The sequence below is a fragment of the Anopheles funestus genome, chromosome 3RL, assembly GCF_943734845.2.
Source record: "Anopheles funestus chromosome 3RL, idAnoFuneDA-416_04, whole genome shotgun sequence".
Lineage (NCBI taxonomy): Eukaryota > Metazoa > Arthropoda > Insecta > Diptera > Culicidae > Anopheles > Anopheles funestus.
Window position 1 is genome coordinate 43,944,786 of NC_064599.1, and position 21,546 is coordinate 43,966,331.

Here is a 21,546-nt window from a genome sequence, read left to right on the forward strand (position 1 = left end):
ATGGTCGTATTTTTCTTTCCTGAACATCATGCGGCATTCAGTCGGCGTTTTGCTCCGTTTACGAGACAACGTGCTATACGTTTGCAGATGCAGCACAACACTTTGGTTGCTGGTCCGCAACGCATAGCAATCATGTATCGCTCATTTATTGGGGGTATAATTTTCAATTCTGTGAATAATAAACCGGGTTTTCTTCGGAGCTGTAATTTTATGAACGTTTTCTGCATAGTATGTAATCGATAGAATACTGCCCTCCTAGAACCTAGAATGTTAAAAAAGCGGAAAAATGACTTGTTTTCCAACAGTACAATCATCCGTACTTTTAACGATTCCATGCAAATTTGGGTTTGCAAAATTTCTGATATTAGTTTACTGCACCAAGATATTATTGACTGCTTGAAAAATTGTGCTACGGCCAGAATGATAGTTTAGCCAACGCCACGCAGCGCAAATCGCTAAAGAATTACTCGGCTTTGTTCTGATATTCGACGTTGCGCATCTGTTCGCGCTGTTCTCTGAATTCCCGTTGGTGCTCTCGATGTTCACGCTGCTCACGATGGTGATCACGATGGTGATCACGCTGTTCACGTCCCTCGCCACGATTTTGATTACCGCGGTTGCCACGATTTCGATTATCCTGACGGCGATTGTTGTTCCAGTTTTGATTTTGATTCTGGTTGCGATAGTTCTGGCGATCTCGATTGTATCCTTGGTTTCCACCACGCTGGAAGAAGTTACCTTGCTTCATTTCAAAGATACGCTCGTTCGCATCTACCAGGTTGGTCACTTTATCGGCCAGTTGCATCGAAAGAGCCTGCAGACGCGATGGTTCAGAGCGGTGCATCACGATCGTTTCGGTCGGATCGTCAAGTGACGCCATTAGCTCCTCGTTAATGATCATCTTGCTGATCAGCGAATGGACTTTGCTTTTCGGCAGCTTGAACATGTCCGCTAAGTGCGGTACGCTGATCGATGCGAAAACGTTCGAGTATGTGAAGAGATATGTGCGCAGTGATTCTTCCTTGATGAACTTGACCATCATCTCGCGCACACGATTTGCTTCGTAAAACAGATCCCACACTTTAACGTTCATCTTCTTGTTCACGATGAAGGTGGCACAAGCGTTCCAATCACCGTGTCGCATTGCTTTCGCAGCAGCAACCACGTGTTCGCGCATCGATTCCGGTGGTCCGACCAAAGACTGTCGTTCGGATGATCTGAGTTGCTGGTAGAATGTTTTACTTATCATGCGGCGGCGTGCATCGAACTCGTGTGCAGCCATGTACGGTATCTCGAGCAGCATTGCCGATACTAGATACACGCATTCAAGCAATTCCAGATTAATGTGCATGTGGAACGGCATTTGGCGCTGTTTTTCGATTTTCTCCTGCTCTAGCGAGCGTTCGTGCTGACGTTGTGGCACCAGCCCTTGTGCGAGGAGTTCCTTCGGCTTACCCGTCATCATCAAATCAACCAAACAAAGATGGGCATCTTTAATGTTACCGTGGCGGAAAGCACACAACCCTAGATTTGCCATCATTCGGTTGTAGAGAATCTGGGTAGCGGGATCGGAATGATGGATCGTTTCTTGAAGGTGTGACATGAGCACCAGATCACGTGCTTGGAACCAGTTATCGTGCAACGCGTGATGGAAGATGTGTGACAGGATGGCTCGCGTACGTAACCGATCTGTCTGATCCTTGGCGTAAATGTAACGGCAAAGTTTATCCATATCTTCGACCGAAGTGACGGTATTGGGAGGCAACTGTCCCTTTCGCTTTTTCAAAACGTTTGGATCAAATTTGTAGTACAAATGATCGATCTTGCGCAGATAGATGCGACAGATTTCCATCTCATTTCCTAGCCGCTCTACGTAAGTTACGACCTGCTCAATAATGTTCGTGACTGGTACCTCGTCCTTAAGGCGATCAACGTATTCATTACTGTGCGGGTCGCACTCCTTCAGCAGTTTGATAAACTCATCATCCAAACGCTCAACAGCCGTCAACATGCAGCCGCGAATCTTGAACGGAGCCGTGTCATATTCCTCGTGCTCATCCAAGATTGACTCCGACAGATGTACATCTTCGTGCGCTAGTAGCAACTTCAGCAATTCCAGAATTTCTTCCAACAATTTGCTCCAGTGCTCTAGTTTCATCGCACCGGACACTTTTGGGTTGTAATCGAAGATTGCTGAAACGATGTTGAATCGAATCTTGGCCGCTACTGCCGGACCAAGGTTATTCGTCTCAGCCACGGTACGCAACTCTCGCAGGAATTCGATTTGCATCTTTCGATCAGTTCGTTTCTTGCCACGAGCAGCCATCACCTCGTTCAGCTTGTTTACTACCAGCTTTGTGTCAATTTCAGCGTCCTTCGCAAACATTTTCGGTTGCTCCGAGGCACCAGACCGTGTTCCGTTAACCACCTTCCATCCTTCTTCTTCCTCTTCGTTCTCATCAAACATTTCGTCCTGCTTAGGTTTCTTTTTCTTCAGCGCTTCACCAGTTTTTTTCTTTTTTTCTTTTTTGAAGGCTTCATCTCCGGTAGCACCGGAAGGAGCGGTAGTCTGCTCATCCGTACCCTTTTCGGGTTTCTTCAAGAACCGGTCACGAATGCTCGTATACTTTGCGTCCTCATCCGAAGAAGTGCTGTCCGAGTCGGAATCACTGCCCCAGTCAGACGAATCCGAATCATCGGCAGGTTTTACGGGCTTGAACTTCTCTGGTTCCTTCTTGAAAGATACCGTTTTCGGTAAATCCGGTTGCACCACTACCTTCTCCTGCTCATCGTCCGATCCTTTCTCCTCTTCGCGTTCATCATCGTCTTCCTCTTCAGCAAACTCTTCGGGTGCGGCACGGAAGCGCTTCATATCGGATTCAAAATCTTTGATGTACTTGCGGAACTTCTGCCGTAGCGTACCCAGCGCTTTGTTGTTGTTTTTAGACAGGTTCTTGCGGCTGTCTTTGTCATCCCAGCTCTCATTAACGAAGTCTTCTAATTCGGCAAGCGCGCGTACAACAATGCGAGGCGTTACTCCATGTTCTTCCTTCATTACCACCGGCAAAGCCTTCGTATAAGCGCGCATGAACTCCTCAAAGCTGGTCAATACACTTGACATATCCTTGATCTTCTTATGGTTGCGGATGCTTTTAATGATATTCGACAGATCCTCATAGCGCTTCTCCTTCTTAGACCGAACAACGCGCTTGACGTCCTCTTCCTCATCACTGAACTGTATACACAAAAAAGAATATTGAAATGAATATATTTAATAAATCCTTACAACACATTTACGACACGCCAGCTTCCATACGGTGATAAAAAATAGCTTACCGTGAACTGAGCTACTTGCTGACGAAGAACTGGCTCACTATCAGAGGAGCTATCGGAATCGGAATCCGAACCACCGGCGAAGAAACGAGACATCGTAACACCAGCTGGAGTTTGACTATGAATAGGTGAAAATTACACCCGAACATTAACTTATTTCATATGAACCTTTTCTTGTTAACAATAAAATGTGATGAAATAGCAAAACGTTTTACAAATAGGAGTGATATCAAGACAAGAATGGATATTTTATAGGTTAGGAAACTTCGTTCATAGGGCGCTTAAGGCAGCTGCCACGCACGACACTGATGGGTACAGATGAAGGGAATGTATCATTAGCCGTATTTGATACACTCGTTGAACACATAAGGCACAATTCAGAGAAAACGTAATGTGAATTAGCGGTACAATATTATGAGAAAAACTCACTTTTTCCACAATTTTTGTAGTTTTCAATCGCACGCACACGTCTAGCTTGACGGACTGAACCATTAGCTGTCAAAGTTCGGGAAAAGTCATCGCACTTCGGAGCTTTTGGAAATAAAACATCGCACGATGTTCTTTGAACTGTCATGAACATGATCCCAGTGAAAATATGTATGTAATAATATTTATGTAGAACAGGGGCGACCCGGTGGTGGATGTGTTAAACGGCACCGGTTCCACACGGCAAGGCTGGGTATCAAATCCCATCCGGATAGTGTGGACGACGAAGATTTGGCTGGTCACCATATGTTCTATTGAGATGCATCGGAAAAAGTAGAAAAAATCACAATAGTGTCACGCAAAAATTATTACTTTGATTAAATTATATTCTCCAAATAGACAAATATTATATAGAAGAGAGTATACTAGAACAATTTGTGCCATAGACAGAGAGAGACACACACACACATAGACCTTGCTATTGGGATGCTCGTTGCTGATTAGTTTGAATGCGATATTTACCTCTGCGAAATCAATATAGCCCTACAGATAATTGTTTTCTATTATTTTCCTTTCAGTATTTTAAACAATAAAAAATGCCTACAAATCGATTACGGTTCCGTTGGTTACTTAACAAAAATATGTATGTTGTATAATGGTGCAATATGGATCCTGCTCCTATATCAAACGGATATATTTTCTAACTCACTACTCAATAGTGTGTTATGTTCGTGAACCATCTCATGTACTTCCATACGCGTTTTGGTATAGTTATTTTCCTAAAACGAAACATGAAAGCATTAATTCAACTGAGTTGTTTTGTATGAGCGAAGGATTTTAGCACCGTGTACCTGTTGCATTTGGTTGACCGCTTCCTGAAATATTTTATTTTCTTTCATTAAATCGACCAACTTATCTTCGAGATGAGATATTTGTCGGTACGTATCGTTACTTTTGAGACTGACTTTTATCTCATGGTTTCTATTTCGCGCCTCATCGACCACATTCTCTGTGACACGCTTTTTATCTTCCATTTCTTGTAATATTGAAGTTAGATCGTTCATCTTTACAATTGCATCCGCACGTGGTATTTCTAAGTTAGCGTACTTTTGAATGTTTTGAAGTGCGTCTGTTTCCTCTTGCCTCAGAGAATTAACTTGTTGCATTGTGCGCTTTTCCAATATTTGAAGTTGCTTTAGTTGTATGCCGAGTTTTTTATACTCTTTCATCAATCCAGAGTGGGAATTGAGGTCGTTCTTAGAATTAAAGCCATTGCCATCCAGCTTGTCACCCCCGATCGCTTTCATGTTAATTCCTTGCAGCGTAATTTGTTCAATAGCATATGTGATTTGGTTTTTCAAAGTATCTATGCCTAAAATAGCAAACAAAAGAAATAGATTTGTTCTATTGATGCACCTGTAAGTAGAAGAGCATTACTATCTTACTTTGTTGTTCCTGGTTCATATTACTTTTAAAGCTGTCCATGAATGCCGACATTACTTCATCTCGCTTTTTAAGTTCCTTGTACTTTACGTGTCGCTCAGAGTTACCTTCTTCAAGATCCTGGTCTATCTGCTGAAGGGTCTCTTTTTTTTCAAACAATTGATCTTCAACAATTTTCAACTGTTTGCCAATGCTGGCAAGCGCCTGGTTGTTGGAGCGGACATCATTAATTAGCTTTTCGCGTTCCTGCGCTGGTGAAAGACGATTATTTTCTTCCTCACGCAAAGCATTCCTTTTGTTGAGCAATTCTTTCAGCTTTGATTTAAGGCGATGCGCTTCGGAGCGGGTTTGCGAATTCATAATCATAGTATTCAATCTTTCCTTTTGTTTCTCCATCTCACTGATCTGGGTGTGGTAGATGGCGTTCTGTTTACGAAGGTTTTCCGATAGAGTTTGATACTCCCGATACTTGTGCTGATCTTCCTCTGGTAGTGAGTTGATCATTTCAATCACTTTATTTTTTTCCTTATCCGTTTCTCGTTCAAGATCCTTATTATCGTTGTCTTTCTGTTGTCGTTGTTTGAAAATCAGCTCCAATTGTTCCTGAATATGTTCGTTTCGTTCCCGCAATGCTACAGTTTCGTTCAAAAGGTGCTGCCTTGTCATACCCGAGGTACAGTTGTCCAAAGCTAAATTCATAGACGTTAAGGTAGATTGTAGGTTTGTTAATTCCTTTGCAGCCTCTTTCACTCGTTTTTCATAAAGCTTCCGGGCAGATCGTTCACGATCCAGGAACTTCTTCTCTTTCAAAAGTTTGCTTGTTTCTTGATTGATTTCTTGAAGTTTGCTTTGCAATACCGCATGCCAGTATCGCTTATCTTTGATTTGACGATTACTACTAGCAGCAGTTCCCAGGCGTCCATAAGATGTGGACAAACCGCTAATGCCATGTTGTGTTATCGGTCGTTCAGCCATTCTCTGCAATTAATTGGAGAGCATTATTTTTCAACCTTTCATGTCTTTTAACAAAAAGATTAAATATGTTATAACTAAATTGCTCGGTAATAAAATAAACATAAAATCTTACGTTCCCAGCATTTCCCAAAGCTGTCCCAATGCGTTGAGATGTTGAAGAACTAATGGGAACTCCATTATGTGCCAGGAGTCTACTCGCAGTTCCACTTCGCAAGGCAGAAGGAGGTCTTTAAAGTGCGTAATACGGTATATAAATGTTATCAGTTTTAGATATACTTCAAGCAAACAGGATCAAACACGAACGACTCACTTCATTGCAGTTCCGGGTCGTATGATAGCAACAGGGCTTGGTGTTGTCGAAGTGGCAGAGTTGGCTGAGGCTAATAAATTGGTGCTAGGTCCCAAACCTCTTCTAGACGCTGGACGATCAGGGTAGGATCGCACGGAAGAGTTATTATTCACGTCTTCCATGAATATTGTGAAGCAAAATGTTTGTTATAGTTTCACCTAAAAGTTAGCGTCACGTAACTAGTTCATATGTTTGGCTGTTTAGCCGTCGCTTGTTTCCTTGGTTACGCACAGTTCCAACGATTGGTGATTTTGTTGACGAAAATATAAAATGACGTGGCGAAAGATCATACAATTTGTCACTCTCAAAGGTTATCGTTATTTCAACTCTGTAATATAATCCATTTTGCACTATGATATTATATTATACCATGTATGAAGTATGCGTTCCTTATTCGTTTTTTAAGCTAAAGCACTATTTTGAAATTGTTGGGTTTGGATTAGTGATGGGCACTCAAACAGCGGAATCGTTTCTAGTTCCGGAACCAATTTCGGTTTCGATCTTGGAACCAATTCCGAACCTACTATCCGGAATCGATTTCGTAAATTTTAGAGCACTCTGGAATCGGTTCCGAGCAAAACATCATTCCGCTCATCACTAGTTTAGAAAGTAATTTCAGTAGACTTTTTGACTTTCTGGCCGTTCCGGTTAACATAACGTTAAGTTTATCGCTTTTGTTCCTTTTGCAACAAACCAATTGTTGTATTCAGCACAGTATCATAGTAACTTATATTGTATCCAGTATCATATGATAGTATCCTTTGAAAATACATCTGAGGAAGCTATACATATATTGCACATCACCTCAGTTAGGATTCATTGAATAAACTAAAAATAAATAATAAAAAATAATAATAATAAACTAACTTCAACAAATGAAGTATAACATTTGGCGACGAGGAAAAACGAATCCAGCGTACTAGAAGAAATTGTTCGAACAATGGCACTACCCGGTGAGAATGATATCATGCAGCAGGTTGCACGACAAAATCAGCAAATTATGGAGCAGAACGCAAGGCTGATGAACTTATTGGAAAGATTCGGCATTCAAGAAGAATCCAGTACAAACATACATTCACGAAATCCCGTATTGATCATCGAATCCCTCTCATCAAACATAAAGGAATTCGACTACGATCCGGATAACGGGGAGTTTTTCGATTGATGGTACAGAAAATATGAGGATTTTTTCTTGAAGAATGGTGCGAAATTGAACGATGCCGCAAAAGTAAAAAGTACTTTTGAGAAGTCTCAGTGTAAATGCGTTCGATCGGTACGTAAATTGTGTACCCTTTAAACATCACCGTTAGGGTCGTACACAAAATCGTTCGAGGAAATCGTGCAGAAATTAAAAGATTTTTTCAGCACGCGGATATCACTTTTCAACAAGCGATATGAATGTTTCCAACTCGTGAAAAATGAAGCGGACGATTTCGTCACATTTGCAGGAATAGTAAACAAGCACTGCGAAGAATTCTAATTTGGCCAGGATTCCGCAGACCAATTTAAAAGTTAGATTTTCTCTGGACTTCGATCTTCAAAGGACGCAGATATCCGGACTAGGTTGCTAGCCAAGCTCGCAACAAAAGCTGATGATTGGAGTGAATTTACGCTTGTTTTACAATATCAACGGCTTAAAAACTTATATACGGCTATAGTAGAATAGAAAGAGATTTCAATAGCATCCGTCTGCAGGGACTGCAAGAAAATGGATGAGTCTCTCATTCCTCCTTACGCCGGCTGATTCCAGCTCCCGAACCGTTTTATCGAACAGCAACAAATGCTCCTCCGTTGTTCTTTGACAGCTTTGAATTTCTTTAACATCAAAAATTGTCCAGAAATTACTTTTCGTGCAAATGCATTCTGCAAAGCCTTCCAAACATCCAACGCATACGGCTTCTGTTTTACATATTCCGAGCGAGAATCTGTGATATTTTTATCAGCAAGATCGCAAGTTCCTTTGCTTTCAGCTGCTTGACCTCTGCAGAATGAGAGTCAATCTCACGGAAATCTGGCGTCAATGAATCCAAATGCACTGCTACCCGGAAACTCCAGTTGACAAAATTCGTTTCGTCGAACAGGTAGATCTTCCTTTTTGCTTGCATCGTATTCATCGTTCTATCACGACCAACAAAGGACATCTTCAGAAAAAGAAGAACAGAAAATTAAGAGCCAGCACCAGCACATAAATCCCTATAAGTAAGGGATACTCCTATTTATAGGAGTAACCTATAAATTGCACATTAACTCATATTGAGATTCATTCAATAAAGTAATTTCAACCAGTAAAGTACAACAAGCTTGTTGTAGCTGTTGAAAGAGATTATAGGATTTAATGAGGACAGAATCTTTATTATACACTAATTACATTCATTCTCGTTTTTCGTTTACATAGATGGAAAAACCTTCTTATCTATCCCACGTGTCACGAAATTATTGTTGTGATGTTCGGGATGTCAAAGAATTGCCGGGTGTTTTGGAAATATTCTATAAAGCATTGTAATTAGAAATGATTGGCTGACCATGAAAATTTTGGAGTACTATGGAAAAGTATAACTGATTAAAACAGGTAGTATGTTAAAACTGAAAGTGGTAAGTTATGAAACATAAATTATGAGCACTTTAAATCCTAGTCCACTCGCGTCTCGGCTCTTGATTCGGGCGACTGCCATGTTAGCCTGGATTCATAAAATTTAATCACAATTTGCGGGCATTTAACGTTTGCTTGCTCAGCGGGTACTAAGTCGGCATTCGCTGCGTTCTTCCATTTCATTAAAAACATCAGCTTTCCATGGTCATCGGTTGCACCTACGAAAACAGCAGAGCGTAATATAAGCTTTAGCTACAAATTGAAATGCATTATTTTAAAGGTCCCTGCGGGCAAAATAGCTCAATTGCTCTCGGTTTTACCATGCCTCTGTAACTCCTTTTATCCTCTGTCTCTGACTGTGGCGGCATGCTATAACTGAGTGAAATTCAGCTATTTTGCTAGATTAATATGCTATGTTAAAATAATGTTAAAATATTAAATAAATTTAAAAAATGTTCTGCTCTGCGACATATTCTTGATACTTTACATCTTGGAGTATAAATAGTTATCAATAGTTATTATTGATTATATTCAATCTTATAATAATTGAAAGAGCTTGATTGTGTATGATTCATTGCAAGTGTGGACTCTAATTTTCAAACAATACTGTGAACTATGACAACTCAATTAAAAATGTAATTGTTTTAACAATCCGCCATAATTACAATTAGTATTGGGTCGTGAGCGAAAGAGCTACTTCAATCGCTCCGCATACTTAACTGAGCGCGTCTTATTTAAATTCTTTTAAGCGCTTAGAGCGCTATGCATTTAGCGCTCTAAATTATTGATAGGCCGGTCGAACCGAACCTACCGGATCGGAGCCATCCATAAGCGACCCGAAAGAGTTCGGGTCGGCTCGTATATACAAGTAGGTCCAGCAAGCGCAACGATTTTGGTAGGTGCAAGCTACCATACGCTACTCCGACCCGTGAGTGCAACGAGTTCGGATCGGAACTACTGAACCTACTTATATGTACTGGTCGGCGCGAACCCGCTATACCCACAGGTAGGAGTCGATTCCGATTTTACTGCTCCCGACTCCGGGTCAAGCCATGAAATGAATCGTATGACCCATCATTATTCTAAATAGCGTGCTGAGAAATGTGCAAATAGTGCTCCAAAGAGCGTTCTGATCGCTGTGTAATTACCGCTCAAAAGAGCATATCGATCGCAGTTTTAATGGCGATATGAACAGCGCGCAGGTCGCTCTTTTGAGCGCTATTTGCATAACGTCCAATGCGCTTTATAGAGCGCAATTCGCAAGAGCAGTTTGCTACGTTCATTCGAAAAAGCTACTTGACCCATTACTATCGATGATACCGACGGTATAATTGACAGGTTCATTGTGATGTTGTTTGGTTCATAATTGACTAGCCAATTCAACGTGCTTTCTCGCCCTGCCTAACCAACAATCCGTGCTTCCAAAGCGAAAAAGCATGTTGATTTGCCTAGAAGATTTATCAAAAATTTTACAAGTATACTACATAATTTTGACAATATGTTCCCTGGGAAATTAGTTTGAAGTCGGCTCCGACGCCGTTAATTCGGACAAGATTGTGGTGCAGGTTCAGGAGCCTTTGATTCAGAACAGACTATGGAGGAGTGGGTGTGGAATGTGCTCCGGAACCGTCAATGCGAAAACGGCTCCGGAGCCGTGGGTGCACTCCGGAGCGCAAATCAATACTTCTTGGCTTAGAGAAATCTAAGGTCATGCAGACCATTACTGGCTTACTAGACTTTTCATCACGTAACCGGATATTCAGTTTTTGCTCAGAGGGAGGATCTGGATGAGATTTTATACCTGTTCACCTACCCATTTATCACGGGGAGTTTTAACGGCTCTTTCTTTACTTACTCACTCATGAGTTTTTACGCTAAGTCGAATGCAAAAATAGTAAATGAGTGAGTTTTAACGAAAACGTGCGAGTGAGTTAAAACGAAACGTTGGATACACCTGTTGGTCATCTGTACCCATCCGGACTCATCCGTCAATTTTGGTTTTTGGTCGGAGTCGGAATCAATTTTTCATACGCGGAATCGGAGTGGATACACGATTCCACTACGGTTACACATCACCGCTACATGGCTGTTGACTTGACTTGACGCATCTATGCGGGAAAACCACCACACTGATATGGGGTTACTAAGATTAATACTTGGTAAAGTGAACAATAAGTTACCAACGATCGCAAATTCTATGAATGAGCAATGATCCTTTTATCACTCAAATGTCAAAACCCTTGAAGACGAAGATTTTTTTGTGCATGTAACCAGCGGAATGTTATGTTTTAGGGCTGTTATTATTGTCCTTGAACTACTTTCCTGCATTTAAATGAACAAAAAGTATACATTGATTGTCCTATTAACATACCCCATATCCTTAACTTTACTGACCCATGGATGTGTATCACATAATTCTCATTACGGGGTCTTAGTTCTTCATTATGGCAACACGTTCTCGGTATTAGCTTACCATTTTTGGATGCTTAACTTTAGCATATTTACTCGCTTATAAAGAGTCCTGCGTATACGTTTGTACGATCAGGATGAAATTTGGAAGAGATGTTAGAATCTGGATAGGATAATTTGAACATAAGAATAGGAACTAATCGTCTAATACGCGACTTGAATTGTTCTTTTCTGAATTATTCTGTTTTCGTATATCCAGCCTAGCATACACGGGAAGATGTAATCAAGCTTTGCTAATAACACAGTTGGTCCGAGTGTTCTCTATTACAAGCACTTATTTATGAGTTATATTAAACTAATTAATTATCCAGCTACGTGGTACTCTAAGTCTAGTAAGCCAGAAATGGGCGGCGTAACCTGTAAAATTGTTAAGCCAAGAATAAGAAGAGGATTAAACTATTTACAAAAAGTTGTACCGTTTAAATTTCTATAAAAAACTAGCTTACCCGGCAAACCTAGCCGTTTGCCGGGTAAGCTAGTTAACCCGTGTGGTATTATTAAGAGTAGCGATTAGAGAATATCTTTGATTAATTGAAAATTCTTAAATTATTGCCATTCTTAATCCAAATGATACTCCCAATCAAAACCATTTTTCTTCTTTTTTGTGGCTCTTCTTCTTCTTTTTTGCTACTTCAGGAGGCATTTCTAGCTTTCTAGACGATTGGGATTTAATACCAGGTTCTTCCGTGTAAGGCGCCGATTCCACATATACCACCGAGCCGCAAATTACTAAACAGCATTTTTCAATTATCCACCGCCAATGGTGCATGTGATAAACGGCGCCGGTCCCCACGCAGGACCGGGTTCAAATCTCATCCGGACCGTCCCCCCGTAGCAAGGACTGACTATCCCGCTACGTGGTAAAAATAAGTCTAGTAAGCCAGAAATGGCCACATGACCTGTAAGGTCGTTAAAGCCAAGAAGAGAGAGAGAGAGAATTATTCACACACTTGCTTTTTACTTATTTATCACCCACTTTACGCTTTAATGAATAAAATTGCACAAATAAATCGTCATGTGTACCTACTCTGATTGATTTATTCGTTAGAACTTTTTTGTGTTTTTAGTGTTCAACATTATTCGTGTTGAAAAAATGGCTATGCCTACTTGATAACTACCGTATGAAAATCAGAAAAGAACTCATAATATTGGCCAGAGGCCACCTAGCGAAACGAAAAGTAGCGGTAAACCTATTCTCATACCTAACGAACGTTCAGCGAAAATTTCATACAAATCGGTTCAGCCGTTTCGGAGGAGTTTGCACACTAACACCGCGACACGAGAATTTTATATATATAGAAGATAGATAGATAGATAGATTTCCTCAAAATATACCAGATATCAACTGAACCCACCTAATCATGAACAAAATATTGCCACAAAATAGGTCAAGAAGCCACAATTATAATCGTGACACTTCAGCTCTCGTCATAATGCGGCTGCACAGAGAACTGCAGTAGATTAATACCTTCTAAGAACAATGTACTACTTTTCTGATGCAAGCCTTCTATATGGATAAGTAGGAAAAGGATCGATGATTATATTGTCACAAAATCATGCTGGTTCGTTGGACATCAGTACGTATGTTGTTCCCCAGCATACAAGAGAACGGAACATAGGTTTTACAAATAAAACTCATTGCTCCTTTTTTTAATTTACCCAAAACCTTCATTTAAAATAACCAAATTTATACAAGAAACAAAATCGAACTAAAACAAAAATTGTACTAAAAGATACAATTACAGAATAGCAGTAATAGCAGGAAAACTAATAACTTACCGATGATCTCTTCCGGGACCAAACCCCGTTCAAATCCCATTTTCTTTTCTCCAGTAGCTTTTCGTTTAGCTGGAACTATCTTCGATTCTTCCGACGCTTCCTTCAGTTTGCTCTTCCTTCCAGAACTTTCTTCTTTAGCTGTGGATGGCGAGAAAGGAGTGGTCGTTATACATAATAGGTCTGTTTATACTTTTAAGATTCACCTACCTTCTTTCTTCTTTCGGGATTCCTTGAAAGCTTGGATTAGATCGTCGCAATCGAGATTTTCTTCAGGTTCCCAGGTGTTTTCTTCCGATGAGTAACCTTTCCACTTTAGAAAATATTCTACCTGCACATGAATTGAAAATGCTTACTGCTGATATATCACTCAAACGAAGGTTTCATAATTACTTTACCTTTCCGTTGACGACTCTGCTGTCCAAAATTTTTTCCACAGAAAACTCATTTACTTCTTCAACCGGTTCCTCGGGTTTCAGCTTTTTGTTACTCATTGCCTGTAGAAAGATGGCGTCAATTGTGAACTGATTTCAGCAAAATACCACAACGCTGCTGTCCGTGACAAAAACAGAATCTGAGATTCAAGATCCGATGTCTTTCAGAGATGTACGAGAAAAGTAGCACTGCAATTGCAATTGTCGACGCTAGAAGCCTGCTGCGATTGCTGGGTTTGAAACGTTTGCTTCTGAGTACAACGAAGCAAGCGCGACCAGTATATAATATGAATATACCGAATGAACTGGTGTTATAACAAGAAAATGTGTTGTCCAAACCAATGACTTAAGATCTTTTTACGGAACTTTTGTAGATAAAATCGAAGCAGTTTGATACAGCCGAAATTTGCGCCCAAACAAACTTGTGACATCCGTCAATATGAGACGCCCGACAATGTGCGGTTGTATCAAGGTTCCTCGAATGCAGCAGATGGAACGCTAGCGAATTATGTCAAAGTTCTTCTTCTTGTCAGGGCAAAAAATCGGCATACCTACTCATGTTATTATTTCGTGCAATGAAATATTTATTTTCTGTACAATTATGACTTTCATAAATATGACTGCGAAATTGGTAATATGTAGAGCAAAACATATTGAAAACTTGTTAAAACAACAATATCGCTTTTCACTATTCTGTGTACAATTGTCGAACATTTTGCTTCGTCTGTTGATGTAAATTATTGAAATGATGTTGTTAATATACCATCTAATGAAGCTATCATTTATGCCAAATACTGCGTGGTTTAAAAAAACAAAAGCTCACAATCTTTACTGAACGAATTTTTGTCCGAATCGTCCAAGAAATATTTGTTCATAATTGTCTTGGCGAAATCTCAGCGTGATTTATGATGTTGGACCTGTAGTTGTCAAATAGCTCGAAGTGGATAACCTGCCGGTATGTGAAATAGTTACAAAAATGTATTGTTGATTTTTATAAAAACACGGTGAATTGTAAGTGGAAATCATAATTGTAATTTGCATCGCAAATATTTCAGAGACATGTTTCAGTAGTATCGATAATTTAAAGTGGCTTTAAATTTCAGGAAGCAATGTTGATAATAACGCATTTCAAAAAAGGATTGGAAAAATGGTTGCAGATGTCAACAATACACCGCCGAGCTATTGCCGCTGCAGTGGACCGGTGCTGGAAATGTAGCAGTTCCGAAGTCTCCAATATGTTTTTCTGTGGCTCCTGTGGGACAATACGCGCAACATCGAAGGAACAAGTGAGTAAAATGTTTGCTTTTGGCTTATAAAATTTCGTTATCAAGCATAGTTATCGTTGTAGGATTTCTTCAAATTGTTAAAAGTGAACAAGGAATTTAAGATAGATTCCACGACACTTGTGCAGAATTATCGTCATATTCAAAGTATGATACATCCGGACAAGTTTGCTCAGAAATCAGAACAAGAAAAAGCGATCGCGTTGGAATGGAGCTCTTTAGTTAACAAAGCTTATAGGACTCTTTCAAAATCGATTGAAAGAGGCAAGTATTTACTTGCGCTAAGCGGTGTAACCATATCGGAAGAAAATACTTCCATTGATAAAGAATTTCTCTTTAACATGATGGATGTAAATGAATCTGTGGAAGACGCACAAACTACGGAAGAGCTGCAGAAAATAGCATCAAAATTATCAGTAGAAGTCGATGAGCTTCATTCAAATCTTGTACGACGATTCGAGTCCAATGACATGGAAGGCGCCAAAGAGACGATAATTCGTCTGAAATATATGCTAAATGTAGAGGGTATCATTAAAGAAAAGCTGTTACAGCTGAATTTGAAATCATAATAAGCATTGCTTTCGTAAGCATGTTAGAATAAAGGGTGTATATAGTAGTGTGAAATGAAATAAAACTTCATATTAATAGAGGATAATTTTCTGTGGGTTGTCGTTATCACGCAATAATCCGTCGGTAAATGAGGTAGCGCAAGATACGAAAATGCATACATATGATTGGAAGTAAACCATGCAGCAAAATGTATCGCCTATGCAGCAAAATGCGATGAATCATTGTTGTCTGACATTTGTCGGCTGTTCATAAAATGTCATAGAAATTAATCGCAGCAAACATTACCACGCGCCGAAAAGGGAATTGCGTGCAAATTAGAGATAATCGATTTAGGTAATCTGATTTAAACGAAGCAGATTCAGTGCGAATCGTATCAAAATGGTTCAAAAATCTTCGGGATTCGTCGGATTCTTCAAAAATATATACTACGATGAGTATAAATGGTATGCATGCATGCAACGGGCGGCTCGTTGCATTTGTCACTTGTTTGTATTGTACATGTCTCATGAGTTTTGTTTATCCTGTTTAGGGCTCTTGTGAAAAGCGCGTCACTGTTCATCGTTGGTGTGCGATTTGCTCAGGAATGCGTCGGCCTGGAATTAATGCCATCAGTGGCCCATTAGAGGACGACAATTGAACATTAGTGTAACAATACTTTAACAATAAATCCTTGTTGTATAATGGCGTATTACAAGCTTGTATGCTTCTTGTTGGTTGTGGGTTGTGGTTCTTCGCGGATTAGAGCAGATGCTCCAAAGAGTGAATATAATTTCGTGATTATACTTACCGATGATCAAGATATAATGCTGCACGGTATGGTAGGTATTATTTCGTATGGCGATTAAACATAAATGAAAACAAACCAACCCTTGTTACCTGTCTTTTAGACACCGATGGTAAAGACTCTTAGCCACATCGCTAATGAAGGAATAACCTTTGCCAATGCCGTAAGTTATTTGTTTTGTGAAATACAAGTGTTATTGTTTACACGTCTTTATATGTTTGTTGACCTCTATGTAGTTTACAACATCCCCAATTTGCTGTCCCTCACGAAGTTCAATTCTGACGGGAAAATATGCTCACAATCATAAAGCATTCAATAATTCCCTGTCCGGTGGATGCTATGGACCGTTTTGGCAGAAAACAATTGAACCGGTTGCGCTCCCTGCTTTGTTGTCTAATGCTGGGTATGACACCTTTTTCGCTGGGAAGTATCTAAATGAATACTTTTCGGAGACTATTCCACCGGGATGGTCTGACTGGTACGGCTTGCATGGAAATTCGCGATACTATAACTTCACCATCACCGAAAATGGCAAGCGGACTAATTATTCTAATGAATATTTTACTGATTACCTGGTGAGTCGTTTGATGCAGCGCATCCAAAAGCGTTGAAAGTTTTAATACCTAAATACATTCCGTTTTACTGTTTTAGAGTTCTAAGGCTATGAGTTTTCTGCAAAAAGCGAATGCGGAACGACCTTTTTTGGCTATGATTGCACCCCCTGCTCCGCACGAACCGTTTACCCCAGCGAAGAGACACCAAAATCTGTTCCCTAATGCCAAGGCAGTTCGAACACCAAATTTTAACATATCATCCAGCCCATTGCGTAATATAACCTATTCAGTAACACAATGATTTGCACATTCCATAAAGACTTTTAATTGTTCCTTTAAACAATAGAAAAACATTGGCTTTTAACTATGGAACCGTCCACCTTACCGTTGGAGTTATTGGATGAAATCGACTCTATTTACCGCAAAAGATGGCAAACGCTGATGGCAGTTGATGATATGGTAGAAAACATTGTTACCGTTCTGGAGGAAAAGAAATTGCTAGAAAAAACTTTTATTTTCTACACGTCCGACAATGGTTTCCATTTAGGTAAATTTGCATATCTAAAGTTTTCTGAACACAATAATGGTCTTCATTAACCGTACTGGTTTCATTACCTTCTAGGACAATTCTCTCAGGCATACGATAAACGACAACCGTATGAGACAGATATAAGGGTTCCCTTATTTGTGAGAGGCCCTTCAATCCGTCCCAAAACTGTGCAACATTCGGCGGTCGCATTAATAGACATCGTGCCAACCATACTTCGACTAGCCAATGTGGATCTTCCTTCCGCTATAGATGGTCGACCATTGCCACTGAACAGCGAACCGGAAGATGTAATTGAACGACAAATTTTAATCGAATACTGGGGTGAAGGAACACTGGAAACGTATAATCCACAGTGTCCATGGTCCGCACAGGATAGACTTCAATTGTGCACTGTAGATGCAGCCTGCCACTGCCAAGATGCCTGGAACAATACTTTCAACTGCGTTCGTCAGCTAGCACAAGACTTGAATTTTATTTATTGCGAATTCAAAGATAATGAGGTAAGACTATAACAAACACAATGATTTACGGCTCCGTATTAAGAATGTTTGTTTAATTGCAGAATTTCGTTGAAGCTTACGATATTGCCAAAGATTTGTACCAAATGAATAACGTCGGATATGAAATTCTTCCTTCTGTTAGAGCAAAATACAGCTTAGCACTGCAGAATCTTTCAGCTTGTATTGGACCAACGTGTAATTTAATCTATTGATTAGTGGTGGATCCAAGCTCCTTGCAAACCTGAAGCGTAGTTGGGGCCCCAAAACGAAAGATGATCGCATCTCGACAAACTTACATGAGGGAGCTTTATTTTTCATTGGTCCACCACAACCGATGGCGGAGGGCGAAATTACTAACCGGTGAACTGATTTCAAAAGTGCCGACCGTTGCGGAGTCATTTTTTTACGCCTAAACTGCCACTCTTCGATACACCAAAAACACTACGCAGCTACGAATGCTGCATCAATGTATTGGCGAGTGTTCCAACGTATCCACCATTCATTCATTCTAATACTAACATTCTCAAACACTTTTGTTTTCGGCCCCCCGTGATCGACGGGCCCTAGGCGGCCACGTACTCCACCTACTAGTTAAATCCATCACTGAATCAACACACCAACTATGAATCTCTTACACCAAGGATGAACCACTGAAAGTAAATACCCATGTTGACTAGTAAATTTCACAAATATAATCTAAATGTAATTGAAACTTACTTGAACGAATCTGAAACAATTAAAAAAAAGTCGTGTTATGCATTTTGATGTAAATATTTATCATTCTTCTGGAAAGAAACGAAAAGTGTTGACCTGAGTGTGCAGTTCTTCACATTTTGTTCTGGTACTTTTTATAGAGATATTGCTAAGTTTTTGTATTCACCAGTTAAACAATTCGTTAAGCTAAGCAATGGTAAGATAAAAGTTAATATTTTCTTTTAAAAATAAGTTATCTAGTTAATAACTCACATAAAGAAACCATTCGTCAAAACAAATTTTCGACAATTGACTAATTAAATGACTAAAATGTCTCTAATCAAAGGATTATCATTACTTTTCGTACTGAGACAAAGCTGAAGAACTAAAGATGTGCCTTCCTATACGAAATTCGTGTAAAGTGCACTCCTATTACTGGAAAGACTGCAGATTATAAGTTGTAGCCTACCAGGTGGTAATTGAGAGTAAAGAAGCAATCCCTCGCTTGATATTTGAATCGAGTTTTTTTTATTCAGGTAGGACGGCCTGGCCGTATTGATTATTTGAATCAAGTTATAAGAATAAGAATAAATATTAGTTGTATAATTGATGCCATGTCGTGAAACACGAAAAACTCGAAAGACGAAATAAATGTTGGAATGAAAAAAAGGAATTAGGCGTACATGAAACAATAAAAGAATCCAGATAATGCGGAAGATATATAAGACAACAAAAAACTGCAAAGTATAAGGCAGTAAACATGGTACGATCATAGTTACAAGAGCAAACAGTAAAGGAACGAAAATTTAAGAAAACCATAGTATATAAGGATTATTCGTAAGGAATGTTCGATAACCACAGTATAAGGTGTAATATTTGTGAGCGTACACATGTATCCGCTAGTGCTCGACAGATGGCGTTATTTTGTCTTGCGTGAAGATGGTGTAACCTGAGTCCTGAACCTGACAACATTATATCATATTTCCTTTTTCATCAAAATCTAGTATAATATAAAGTCAGACTTACTAATTTAAAGACCGGATGCTTGTTAAAAAGCACAAGGAAGGAAAGGAACAGAAGGAAGGATGTGAGAAGACGAAGGCGAAATTATGAGAGCGAGAGTGAGAGAGAAAAATCAAAGAGTTTTGACGAGAAATTGACAGAGTGTACGCCTCGAAGAAGGGGATCAATTTCACGCATAGCCGTACGCCTTATTGCAATACAAAGGGGAGAGGGCAAGGGCGAAGACGATAGCAAGGAACATGAAACTTGACGGAGGAAAGCAATGTGGGATCATCAAATGTATTGAGAAGAAATGCATCAATGAAGGATATTTGGGCATGAGTGCGACGAGACCTCTGGTCCAGTAGCGGATCTAACGGTGGGCGGAGTAGGCGACCGCCTAGGGCCCCGTCGCTTGGAGGGGCCCCGAAAGACGACAGAACAATTCATACGTAAAGGAGCCCGAGCAGAAGTCCACCACCCCCCCCCCATTGACTGCCTGCTCGAACTCGAAGACTAGATGGATAGCCTGAGCCCCAAGATCAAAAAAATCTAATGCTTCTAAATTGGATTCTAAATTCTAAGCTGGATAAGTTTCTCACGCTCTGCCATAGGATCATCGATGCAGACCTTGCGCAAGCCGATGCGCATTATACGGACATAAAGGCAGCATTTGACAATGTTCCGCTTTCGTTGCTGCTCGCCAAGGTTCAGGTTCTTGGTCTTCTGGGCCAAATGGGGACAACTCTTATTATCGTAACAACGCTTCCAGAGGCAACCTTGGTCTGCTTCGCTTCGTGATTTTCCAAAATGGAAGTCACACGTGTGCTTCATCCTGGTAGCGATCTATTTTACAAGGATAACGCGAAATTATACCTTCCGATAAGCAACCAGGAACACCAACTGCGTCTTTAGAATGCCCTGATTGCGTTCCAGTCCTGGTGGTGTACGAATGGTTTGGAGAGTTTCGCCAAAAAGCGTAATCCCTTTATTTGCATTAAACGGTACTGTCCTTGACCGGAAAAACTTATCAGAGATCTAGTAGGGCTTCTTGACGATTGCCTTGCGTTGTTGGAGTGTCCAGGTGATGGACTATGATGGACTCTGCGCGTCACTTGGCCTGGAGTTGCTGAAACAGTGAAATTGTAACCCGCAAATACTTTTCGTCGCAGGACTACCTAACTATCGGATCGATTCGCCGGAGCTGCTCTCTGCGGTTTACATTTACGCCATAACAAGATCACTCCATGCTAGATCACTACTTGACGTAGGAGAGTGTCATACTCGTTTTGGCGCCTCTAATCCGTTACTTTCTATGTGCCGTGAATTCTACGCCGTTTGCAATCGTTTTGAATCGAACTTGACGCGCTCTGCGTTCCTGAATTGTGTACGTGTAGTGCGGTCTATTATTTGTTTAATGTAAAACACTGTAACATAAATGTAACGTGAATAATGTAATTAATGTAAAAAATTAAAAAAAATGAACAAAAAAACGCTTTTAGGTGGTAACATATGGTCCGTTGAATTCAACTAAATTAGTAGCAAACAAATAAATAACAAATATGCTGTATGAACGACTCGATCCTAGAGTAGATATAAACACTCTAATTTTCAACATATTCGGTCCGGTTTGGAGGCTACAAAAGAGTATAGTTATACAACAAAGGATTATGAGAACGCGAGAAGATTACGTAGCATTTATTTGGGCACTGTAAAATTGGATTCGACCATCACCATTTAGAGAAAGCTATGAGACGAACACAATCGCTTAGGAAAGAAGATTTTAATGTCGTCTTGATTTGAGTTCTCTTGGCT

General features: G+C 40.1%; 6 protein-coding genes across 6 annotated transcripts; 3 read left to right on the forward strand and 3 right to left on the reverse strand.

Annotated features, from left to right (window-relative positions):
• Positions 1-47: 47 nt before the first annotated feature.
• Positions 48-3,862, reverse strand: LOC125768704 (eukaryotic translation initiation factor 3 subunit C). The gene is made up of 3 exons (XM_049436736.1): positions 3,763-3,862; positions 3,337-3,451; positions 48-3,235 (listed from the first exon to the last, which is right to left on the reverse strand). Exons 2-3 carry the CDS (start codon positions 3,427-3,429, stop codon positions 464-466), a joined length of 2,865 nt encoding a protein of 954 aa, XP_049292693.1. The 5' UTR covers positions 3,430-3,451; positions 3,763-3,862; the 3' UTR covers positions 48-463.
• Positions 3,863-4,124: 262 nt separating this feature from the next.
• Positions 4,125-7,413, reverse strand: LOC125768710 (intraflagellar transport protein 74 homolog). Its single transcript, XM_049436747.1, has 5 exons — positions 6,488-7,413; positions 6,290-6,404; positions 5,205-6,180; positions 4,611-5,131; positions 4,125-4,538 (listed from the first exon to the last, which is right to left on the reverse strand). The coding sequence occupies exons 1-5, from the start codon at positions 6,646-6,648 to the stop codon at positions 4,443-4,445; spliced, it is 1,869 nt and encodes a 622-aa protein (XP_049292704.1). The 5' UTR covers positions 6,649-7,413; the 3' UTR covers positions 4,125-4,442.
• A 1,444-nt stretch (positions 7,414-8,857) lies between these two features.
• Positions 8,858-14,247, reverse strand: LOC125768731 (chromobox protein homolog 1-like). The gene is made up of 4 exons (XM_049436778.1): positions 13,760-14,247; positions 13,572-13,692; positions 13,365-13,502; positions 8,858-9,334 (listed from the first exon to the last, which is right to left on the reverse strand). The coding sequence occupies exons 1-4, from the start codon at positions 13,853-13,855 to the stop codon at positions 9,156-9,158; spliced, it is 534 nt and encodes a 177-aa protein (XP_049292735.1). The 5' UTR covers positions 13,856-14,247; the 3' UTR covers positions 8,858-9,155.
• A 291-nt stretch (positions 14,248-14,538) lies between these two features.
• On the forward strand, positions 14,539-15,733 carry LOC125768730 (iron-sulfur cluster co-chaperone protein HscB). The gene is made up of 3 exons (XM_049436777.1): positions 14,539-14,806; positions 14,899-15,081; positions 15,144-15,733. Exons 2-3 carry the CDS (start codon positions 14,905-14,907, stop codon positions 15,645-15,647), a joined length of 681 nt encoding a protein of 226 aa, XP_049292734.1. The 5' UTR covers positions 14,539-14,806; positions 14,899-14,904; the 3' UTR covers positions 15,648-15,733.
• Positions 15,734-15,833: 100 nt separating this feature from the next.
• On the forward strand, positions 15,834-16,336 carry LOC125768732 (uncharacterized). Its single transcript, XM_049436779.1, has 2 exons — positions 15,834-16,091; positions 16,178-16,336. The coding sequence occupies exons 1-2, from the start codon at positions 16,027-16,029 to the stop codon at positions 16,269-16,271; spliced, it is 159 nt and encodes a 52-aa protein (XP_049292736.1). The 5' UTR covers positions 15,834-16,026; the 3' UTR covers positions 16,272-16,336.
• On the forward strand, positions 16,329-18,801 carry LOC125768716 (N-acetylglucosamine-6-sulfatase-like). The gene is made up of 7 exons (XM_049436754.1): positions 16,329-16,466; positions 16,536-16,595; positions 16,669-17,007; positions 17,084-17,258; positions 17,333-17,533; positions 17,609-18,036; positions 18,099-18,801. The coding sequence occupies exons 1-7, from the start codon at positions 16,329-16,331 to the stop codon at positions 18,246-18,248; spliced, it is 1,491 nt and encodes a 496-aa protein (XP_049292711.1). The 3' UTR covers positions 18,249-18,801.
• The last annotated feature ends 2,745 nt before the right edge of the window (positions 18,802-21,546 follow it).

Bases quoted from the DNA above. Each gene is read 5' to 3' on its own strand.
- LOC125768704 (XM_049436736.1), bottom strand. From the start codon at position 3,429: ATGTCTCGTTTCTTCGCCGGTGGTTCGGATTCCGATTCCGATAGCTCC. The intron at 3,236-3,336 runs GTAAGCTATTTT...TTGTGTATACAG, and splicing joins AGCAAGTAGCTCAGTTCACG to TTCAGTGATGAGGAAGAGGA.
- LOC125768710 (XM_049436747.1), bottom strand. From the start codon at position 6,648: ATGGAAGACGTGAATAATAACTCTTCCGTGCGATCCTACCCTGATCGT. The intron at 6,181-6,289 runs GTAAGATTTTAT...AATTAATTGCAG, and splicing joins CTTTGGGAAATGCTGGGAAC to AGAATGGCTGAACGACCGAT. The intron at 4,539-4,610 runs GTACACGGTGCT...GTTTCGTTTTAG, and splicing joins CGGTCAACCAAATGCAACAG to GAAAATAACTATACCAAAAC.
- LOC125768731 (XM_049436778.1), bottom strand. From the start codon at position 13,855: ATGAGTAACAAAAAGCTGAAACCCGAGGAACCGGTTGAAGAAGTAAAT. The intron at 13,693-13,759 runs GTAAAGTAATTA...ATTCATGTGCAG, and splicing joins GCAGAGTCGTCAACGGAAAG to GTAGAATATTTTCTAAAGTG. The intron at 13,503-13,571 runs GTAGGTGAATCT...CGCCATCCACAG, and splicing joins ATCCCGAAAGAAGAAAGAAG to CTAAAGAAGAAAGTTCTGGA.
- LOC125768730 (XM_049436777.1), top strand. From the start codon at position 14,905: ATGTTGATAATAACGCATTTCAAAAAAGGATTGGAAAAATGGTTGCAG. The intron at 15,082-15,143 runs GTGAGTAAAATG...TTATCGTTGTAG, and splicing joins GCGCAACATCGAAGGAACAA to GATTTCTTCAAATTGTTAAA.
- LOC125768732 (XM_049436779.1), top strand. From the start codon at position 16,027: ATGGTTCAAAAATCTTCGGGATTCGTCGGATTCTTCAAAAATATATAC. The intron at 16,092-16,177 runs GTATGCATGCAT...TATCCTGTTTAG, and splicing joins TACTACGATGAGTATAAATG to GGCTCTTGTGAAAAGCGCGT.
- LOC125768716 (XM_049436754.1), top strand. From the start codon at position 16,329: ATGGCGTATTACAAGCTTGTATGCTTCTTGTTGGTTGTGGGTTGTGGT. The intron at 16,467-16,535 runs GTAGGTATTATT...CCTGTCTTTTAG, and splicing joins ATATAATGCTGCACGGTATG to ACACCGATGGTAAAGACTCT. The intron at 17,259-17,332 runs GTAATATAACCT...TTTAAACAATAG, and splicing joins CATATCATCCAGCCCATTGC to AAAAACATTGGCTTTTAACT.